Below are 9,306 nucleotides of genomic sequence, written 5' to 3'. Positions count from 1 at the left end.
TTGTTACTCTTCTTCTTTTTTTTTTTTTTTCTTTGAGACAGAGTCTTGCTCTGTTGCCCAGGCTGGAGTGCACTGGCGTCCTGCCTCAGCCTCCCCAGTAGCTGGGAATACAGGCACGTGCCACCACGCCTGGCTAATTTTTTTTTTTTTTTTTTAAACGGAGTCTCACTCTTTCACCAGGCTGGAGTGCAGTGGCGTAATCTTGGCTCACTGCAACCTCCGCCTCCCTTCTGTCTCAGCCTCCTGAGTAGCTGGGACTACAGGCAAGCGCCACAATGTGCAGCTAATTTTTGTATAGGCACAGGGTTTCACCATATCGGCCAGGATGGTCTAGATCTCTTGACCTCATGATCTGCCTGCCTCGGCCTCCCAAAGTGCTGGGATTACAGGTGTGAGCCACTGCGCCCGGCCTAATTTTTTGTATTTTTGGTAGAGATGGGGTTTCACTGCGTTAGCCCAGGATGGTCTAGATCTCCTGACCTCCTGATTCGCCAGCCTTGGCCTCCCAACATGCTGGGATTACAGGTGTGAGCCACCACACCTGACCTGTTACTCTTCTTTAGCTTCCATTCTGTCTCAATTCCCTAACGCTTCTGAGACTACCCATGTGTATATGTATATCCATGAATAAAATATAAATATTTTATGTACTTGAATTTATAATATTTTCTTTAATATCTTGTCCTTTTTGTGTGTTCAGAATATTTCCCACACAAGATCATCACGATAATTTCCAAGACTTCTCTTTTTATTTTATATATTTATTTAAGAGACAAAGTCTGGCTTTTTAGCCCTGGCTGGAGTGCAGTGGCACGATCATAACTCACTGCAGCCTCGACCTTTTCTGACCAAGCGATCCTCCCACCTCAGCCTCCCAAGTGGCTGGAACTACAGATACATGCCATTATGCCTGGCTAACTTTAATTTTTAAATTATTTTTATTATTTAAAAATTTTATTTATTTACGTATTTTTTGAGATGGAGCCTTGCTTTGTTGCTCAGACTGGAGTGCTGTGGTGTGATATTGGCTCACTGCAACCTCCATCTCCTGGGTTCAAGAGATCCTCCCATCTAAGCCTCCCAAGTAGCTGGGACTACAGGTGTGAGCCACCTCATCCGGCTAAGTTTTGTATTATTTTTGTAGACAGGGAGTTTCACCATGTTGCCCAGGCTGGTCTTGAACTGCTGGGCTCTAGTGATCTGCCTGCCTCAGCCTCCCAAAGTGCTGGGATTATAGGCATGAGCCACCACACCTGGCCTTTTAAATTTTTTTGTAGAGACAGGGTCTCACCATGTTGCACAGGCTGGTCTTGAACTCCTGGGCTCAAGTGATCCTCTAGCCTTGGCTTCCCAAAGTGCTGAGCTTATAGGCAGAAAATTGGAAGTCACCCACATGGCCATCAATAGGGGACTGATTAAGCAAATTATAATATGTCCACACAGGGAATACTATGCAGCAGTAACATAAAACAAAATAATAAGGACATTATCTTTATTCCATTGTATAAAATGTATTGTTGGGCTGGGCACGGTGTCTCATGCCTGTAATTCCAGCACTTTGGGAGGCTAAGGCAGGTGGTCAGGGGTCCAAGACCAGCCTGGCCAACATGGTGAAACCCCATCTCTACTAAAAGAATACAAAAAAAAATTAGCTGGGCATGGTGGCCCACACCTGTAATCCCAGCTACTCGGGAGGCTAAAGCAGAAGAATCACTTGAACCCAGGATCCAGAGTTTGCAGTGAGCCAAGATCATGCCAGTACACTCCAGCTTGAGCAACAGAACAAGACTCTGCCTCAAAAAACAAACAAAAAAACTTTATGAAGTAGCCAGGTGTGATGGCAAGTGCCTGTAGTCCCAACTACTTGGGAAGCTGAGGTGAGAGAATTGCTTGAGTCCAGGAGTTTGAGGTTACAGTGAGCCATGATTGTGCCACTGCATTCCACTGGGTGACAGAGCCAGACTGTCTCAAAATAACTAAGTAAGGAACTAAATAAATATGAGAAAATGTAGAGTATCTTTTTGTTGTTGTTTTGAGACAGAGTTTCGCTCTTGTTGCCCAGGCTGGAGTGCAGTGGTGTGACCTCGGCTCACTGCAACCTCCGCCCCCTGGGTTCAAGTGATTCTCCTGCCTCAGTCTCCCGAGTAGCTGGGATTACTGGCGTGCGCCACCACGCCTGGCTATTTTTTTTTTTTTTTTTAATTATTCTTAGTAGACAAGGGGTTTCACCATGTTGCACAGGCTGGTCTCGGACTCCTGAACTTGTGATCTGCCTGCCTTGGCCTTCCAAAGCGCTGGGATTATCAGTGTGAGCTACCCCGCCCAGCCCCTATTTTTCTGTTTTTAGTAGAGATGAGGTTTCACCACATTGGCCAGGTTGATCTCAAACTCCTGACCTCAGGTGATCCACCCACCTCAGCCTCTCAAAGTGCTGGGATTACAGGTGTGAGGCACCACACCCAGCCAGATCTATCTATCTTTCTTCCTTCCTTCCTTTTTTTTTTTTTTTTTTTGACGGAATTTTGCTCTTGTCGCCCAGGCTGGAGTGCAATGGCACGATCTTAGCTCACTGCAACCTCCTTCTCCCAGGTGCAAACAATTCTTCTGCCTCAGCCTACTGAGTAGCTAGGATTACAGGTGCCCGCCACCATGCCCAGCTAATTTTTGTATTTTTAGTAGAGACGTTGTTTTACCACATTGGCCAGCCTGGTCTTGAACTCCTGATCTTAGGTGATTCACCTGCCTCTGCCTCCCAAAGTGCTGGGATTACAGGCGTGATCCACCAGGTCTGGCCCCGTCCAGGTATTTCTTAAACAATAAGATTTGAAAGTCAGGCTTGGCATGGTGGCTCACATTTTGGGAGGCTAAAGCAGGAGAATTGCTTGAGCCCAGGTGTTCCAGACCAGCCTAAACAACATAGTGGGACCCGATCTCCATACAAAAATCGCTGAGGAATAAAAAATAAAGGCCAGGTATAGTGACTCACACCTGTAATCCCAGCACTTTATTGAGGCTGAGGTAGGCAGATCACTTGAGGTCAGGAGTTCGAGATCAGCCTGACCAACACAGTGAATTTCCATCTCTACTAAAGAAATAGAAAAATCAGCTGGGCATAGTGGTGAGCGCCTGTAATCCCAGCTACTCAGGAGGCCAAGACAGGAGAATCGCTTGAACCCAGGAGGCGGAGGTTGCAGTGAGCAAGATCGAGCCACTGAACTCTAGCCTGGGCGACAGAGTGAGATTCTGTCTCAAAAATTAATAAATAAATAAATAGAAATAAAATTAAAAATTTTTTTTAAATAAAGATAAAGACATGGAAGTCAAAATTATTCCTTCATTCATGGACTGCAGAATGAATGTTGTTTTAGCAGGCATGTATATCTTGTATATCTCCTTGTATATCTCCCTGAGAGCTTTTGGGTGACCAGGTGCATTGTCAATGAGCAGTAATAGTTTGAAAGGAATCTTTTTTTTTTTTTTCTGAGTAGTACGTCTCAACAGTGGGCTTGAAACATTCAATAAACTATGTTGTAAACAGATGTGCTGTCATCCAGGCTTTATTGTTCCATTTATAGAACATAGGCAGAGAAGACTCAGCATAACTCTTTTTGTTTTGTTTTGTTTTGTTTTGAGATGGAGTCTTGCTCTGTCACCCAGGCTGGAGTGCAGTGGCAACGATCTTGGCTCACTGCAACTTCCTCCTCCCAAGTTCAAGCAATTCTACTGCCTCAGCCTCCCGAGTAGCTGAGATTACAGGTGCCTGCTTCCATGCCCGGCTAATTTTTGTATTTTTAGTAGAGACGGGTTTCACCATGTTGGCCAGGCTGGTCTGGAATGCCTGACTTTGTGATCCACCCGCCCTGGCCTCCCAAAGTGCTGGGATTACAGGTATGAGCCACCGCCCCCGGCCAATAGTTTATATTTATTGAATACTTGGGGCATTAGACAGGCACTGCGGTAAATGCTTCACACATGTTATTTACTTAATCCTTTCCACATTTATTCTACTTAATCCTCAGAGCCGTCTGTGAGGCTAGAGAAACAAATTTAACTGAGAGTTTAAGTAAACTGTGCAGAATTACAATATGTAATTGAATGGATTAGAACCCATGTTTGTTCCTTCTTGCTCTATACCTACTCTTCTCTATTATAATTGGTAGGCAATTTTTTTGTATCAGAGTTAATTTGAGTAAAGAAGTTTCAGTATAACTGTAGGACAACAAAGAGATGTGAGTAGGCATATGAGTGTGACTGGGCATATAATTATAAAAACAAACGCCTATTGGCTTTTCAAGAAAGACATTATGAATTAACTGGATGGATAATTTTAACTGAGGATAATGGAAAAGACACATTAGAAGGCAGCATTTGAACTGGACCTTGAAGGATAAATAACAATCCTTATATATTAGTCAAGGTCCTGTAAGGAGGTAGAAATCACATGGCATTTGGACAGAGACAGTGTAACTTAGTGGGTTGTTAACTAAGTAACTGAAGAAGTAAAAGGTGAAACCTAAAATTTCATGGTGGTAGTAACTGTAGGAACAGCTACCACCCCTAGGGCTGAGGAAACAAAAGGAAGAGGTTGGAGTTATTAAAACATGGAAATTTAGAGGGGGAGGGGCCAAACACAGCCGACACTCAGACCTCAGAGGAGGAGGTACTGATTGACAGCTGCTCGTGTCTCTGAACTCAGAGGAAGAACCCCAAGGGGTAGAAACCAGACTTGTGAGTATGGGGCATTGGGCAGCCAGGTGCTGGTATCTCTGAAGAAGAGGCAATGAGACTAGTTCTGTAAGTGTTGAAAAAACTGCTGGGCATGGAGGTTCATATCTGTAATCAGCACTTTGGGAGGCCAAGGTGGGAGGATTGCTTGAGCCCACGAGTTCAAGATCAGGCTGGGCAACAAAGTGAGGCCCCATGTCTATAAAAATAAAAATTAGGCCAGGCGTGGTGGCTTACGCCTCTAATCCCAACACTTTGGGAGGCTGAGGCGGGGGGATCACGAGGTCAGGAGTTCGAGACCAGCCTGACCAACATAGTAAAAACCCTTTTCTACTAAAAATACAAAAATTAGCCGGGTGTGGTGGTGTGTACCTGTAATCCCAGCTACTGGAGGGGCTGAGGCAAGAGAATCGCTTGAACCCGGGGGGCAAAGGTTGCAGTGAGTCGAGATCCAACCACTGCACTCCAGCCAGGGTGACAGAGCAAGACTCCGTCTAAACAACAACAGCAACAACAACAAACCAGACTCATCTTCCCTGGCTTAGAAGGTATTACATGGTTGGGCTCTTCCTAAGCATCTTTGCTATAGCCACATGGTCTTCCTGCAGTCCTTAAAGACACCATGCTTCATTCTGCTGCAAGGCCATTGCACAGTCTATTATTTGCCAGGAATATTCTTTACCTGTTATACGCTGCTCCTCAAATCTTACTTTTTTTTTTTGTTTTTTTTTTTTTTGAGATCAGCCCATCTCAGCCTCCCAAGGTGCTGGGATTACCGGTGTGAGCCACCGAGCTTGGCCCAAATCTTCCTCTTATTTGCTCTTATAGCACCATAAATGTCTCTTATATCAATTGTCACGGTTGTGCATCTTCATTTATTTATATAGTCTTTTTTTCTCTCTTTTTTTTTTTTTTTGAGTCTCGCTCTGTCTACGAGGCTGGAGTGAGGTGGCATGATCTCAGCTCACTGCAACTTCCACCACCTGGATTCAAGGGATTCTCCTTCCTCGGCTTCCTGAGTAGCTGGGAATATAGATATGTGTCACCATGCTCAGCTAATTTTTTTGTATTTTTAGTGGAGACAGGGTTTTGCCATGTTGGCCAGGCTGGTCTTGAACTCCTGACCTCAGGTGATCCACCTAGCTCATCCTTCCAAAGTGTTGGGATTACAGGCCTGAGCCACTGTGCTTAGCCCTATTCATATAGTCTTTTGATCAATGCCTGCCTCTTCCAAGAAGGTTTGTTAGCTCCAGGAGGGCAGGGGCCATGACTGTTTTTTGCACTCCATTGTTTGTTTTACCAGCGCCTAGTTTAGTGACTAGCACATAGTAGACTGCCACGTATATACATATAGAATATATGGCTGGGCATGGGGGCTCATGCCTGTAATCCCAATACTTTGGGAGGCCAAGGCGGGTGGATCACAAGGTCAGGCGTTGAAGACCAGCCTGGCCAAGATGGTGAAACCCATTCCTACTAAAAATACAAAAAAATTAGCTGGGCGTAGTGGTGGGGGCTTGTAATCTCAGCTACTCAGGAGGCTGAAGCAGAGAATTGCTTGAACCCAGGAGGCAGAGGTTGCAGTGAGCCCAGATCGCGCCACTGCACTCCAGCCTGGGAGACAGATTGAGACTCTGTCCCAATTAAAATATATATATATGTATATATATAAAATACATATGTAGTAAATATATAATATATATGCGTAAATATACATATATTCATGTATATGTATATACATATATATGTGTGTGTGTATATATATATATATATATATGGAATTACTTCAATATTCTGCAAGTGCAGAATGTAGCCATGGCATGAGAAGAGGTGGGTATTTGAAAGCACGGATCTGGCTGGGCACAGTGGCTCATGCCTGTAATCCCAGCACTTTGGGAGGCTGAGGTGGGCGGATCACTTGAGATCAGGAGTTCGAGACCAGCCTGGCCAACATGGTGAAACCCGTCTCTACTAAAAATAGAAAACAATTAGCTGGACGTGGTGACTCGTGCCCGTAATCCTAGCTACTCAGGATGCTGAGGCAGAAGAACGGCTTGAGCCCAGGAGGCGGGGGTTGCAGTGAGCCGAGATCGCGCCACTGTACTCCAGCCTGGGTGACAGAGCAAGACTCTGTCTCAAAAAAAAAAAAAAAAAAAAAAAAAAGAAGAAGAAGAAAGCAGGGATTTGAGTCTCTTTTGGTTTTTTTGTGTGTGGGTTTTTTTTTTTTCTTTGAGATGGAGTCTTGCTCTGTCACTCAGGCTGGAGTACAGTGGCACGATCTTGGCTCACTGCAACCTCTGCCTCCAGGGTTCAAGGGATTCTCCTGTCTCAGCCTCCCGAGTAGCTGGGACTACAGGCATGCGCCACCACACCTAATTTTTGTATTTTTAGTAGAGACGGGGTTTCACCATACTGGCCAGGCTGGTCTCAAACTCCTGACCCCATGATCTGCCCACCTCTGCCTCCCAAAGTGTTTGGATGACAGGCGTGAGCTATTGCGCCTGGCCGAGGGTTTTCATTTCACTGATCATCCAGCATCTCGCTCTTGATTCTAGAGGTTCTGAGAAGGTCCCTTGTTTCTTTCCTTTTTTTAAAATATCTTTTTTTTTTTTCCCTTAGGAGACAGGGTCTTAATCTGCTGCCCAGGGTGAAATGCAGCAGTGCCATCATAGCTGACTGCCACCTCAAACTTTTGGGTTCCAGCAATCCTCCCACTTCATCCTCCCATGTAGCTGGGACTACAGGTGCATGTCACCATGCCCTGCTAGGTTTTTTTTTTTTTTTTTTAAGATAGGGTCAAGGCCAGGAGAGGTAGCTTACCCCTGTAATCCTAGCACTTTAAGCAGCCAAGGTAGGCAGATTGTTTGAGCCCAAGAGTTTGAAACCAGCCTTGGCAACACAGAAAAACCCTATCTCTACCAAAAAAGATATGAAGATTAGCTGGGCATGGTGGCATACACCTGTCATCCCAGCCACCCCTGGGAGGATTGCTTATACCCAGGAGGCAGAGTTGCAGTGAGATCAATCATACCAGGCCACTGCAATCTAGCGTGGGTGACAGAGCAAGACCCTTGTCTCAAAACCACAACAACAACAACAACTAAAAAAATATAGTGTTCCTCTCTGTTGCTCAGGCTGGCCTTGAGAACTCCTAATTTCAAGCCATCCTCCTCCTTGGCCTCCCAAAGTACTGGGATTACAGGCATGAACCACTGCACCCAGTCTATTCTCTTTTTATTGAGATAAGATTCACATAAAATAAAATTAACCATTAATCATATTAAAGTGTTCAATTCTTGGCATTTACATCCACAATGTTGTGCAACCTTCTCCAATGTCTAGTTCTGGTAAATTCTTTTTTTTTTTTTCCATAATTTCTTTTAAATTCTTTTTGACTTTTTCTCCTGGTCTTCTGTTATCCTTTCTGCAGGTCACTTCTTCAATCCCTTCATTTTCCTGGTTTGTAGTTTGCTTATCTTGGTTCTACATATGAATCCTTCCATAAGTTGTACCAAAAGTATCATTGGAGATATTTTTCTTCTTCTTTGGCTTGAGAGCTTTTGGCATTTTCACAGATAATGTATAAAGGTCATCGGGTGCCAGGTGTGTCCTCCTCAGAACCAGATTCAATGAGGGTCCTATCTCTTCCAATTCAATCCATGGTGTTCTGCAACCAGATTTCTTCAACAGCAACTTATATCTTCGAAAGTAAATCTTCCCATTCAGTGCAGTGAAGTGCAGAACATATTCTAATCCAGCCAGGCAGATATTTGATACTGTGGGGCCTCTGAAGAAATCAGTAAGAAGACTTTTTAGTCTTCTGTAATCTTCTGTTACATTGAAATCATCACCAGCAAATATTAGCATGGATTTTGTTCCCTCAGGACATTTACTGTTCTTAATGTCTTTTAGTGAGACAAAATTCTCAATACCTAATTCAATCATATCCAGCACATGGTAGTCATACATATGACCTATTACTAGATTATTTGGCCGCTTCTTATTATAGGAGCCAAACATGAATAAAGAACAATCTGACTTCTTTGAAAGTAATTCCAGTGACGTCTGATCCTCAAAAGGTCTTGTAACATTTTTCTTTTTATACAGTACACCGTATGGTTTTTTCAGTGCACACACATCTTTAAGTACTTGTGTCACTGTTGCATTTGCATTTCCCCCTTTAATCAGTATTGCATTTTTAATATTTTCATTGAGTTTTGGTTCTCTCTTCTCAAGGAATCTCTTGACTCTTTTCATTTTGGGCTTTACAACTCGATCAAGAGCATCTATCGCTACCACTACCTGGAACTCTTAACTAGGTAGATCTAGTTCTGGTAAATTCTTATTACCCCAACAGGAAACCTTATAGCCATTAAGTAGTCACCCCACATTCCTCCTTCCCTCCAGCTCCTGGCAAAGACCAATCTGGTTTCTTTTTTTTTTTTTTTTTTTTTGAGACGGAGTCTCCCTCTGTCACCCAGGCTGGAGTGCAGTGGTGCTATGTCGGCTCACTGCAACCTCCGCCTCCCAGGTTCAAGAGATTCTCCTACCTCAGCCTCCTGAGTAGCTAGGATTACAGGC

The 9,306-nt window shown here is 44.1% G+C and overlaps 1 protein-coding gene across 1 annotated transcript; it reads right to left on the bottom strand.

Annotated features, from left to right (window-relative positions):
- Positions 1-8,147: 8,147 nt before the first annotated feature.
- On the bottom strand, positions 8,148-8,982 carry LOC101128125 (ribosome production factor 2 homolog). The gene has a single exon (XM_055373428.2). The coding sequence runs from the start codon at positions 8,980-8,982 to the stop codon at positions 8,209-8,211; it is 774 nt and encodes a 257-aa protein (XP_055229403.1). The 3' UTR covers positions 8,148-8,208.
- Positions 8,983-9,306: the final 324 nt, after the last annotated feature.

This window comes from Gorilla gorilla, chromosome 21 (genome assembly GCF_029281585.2).
Source record: "Gorilla gorilla gorilla isolate KB3781 chromosome 21, NHGRI_mGorGor1-v2.1_pri, whole genome shotgun sequence".
Taxonomy (NCBI): domain Eukaryota; kingdom Metazoa; phylum Chordata; class Mammalia; order Primates; family Hominidae; genus Gorilla; species Gorilla gorilla.
The sequence above is the reverse complement of the archived record's forward strand: the minus strand, read 5'-3'. Positions and strand labels throughout refer to the sequence as shown.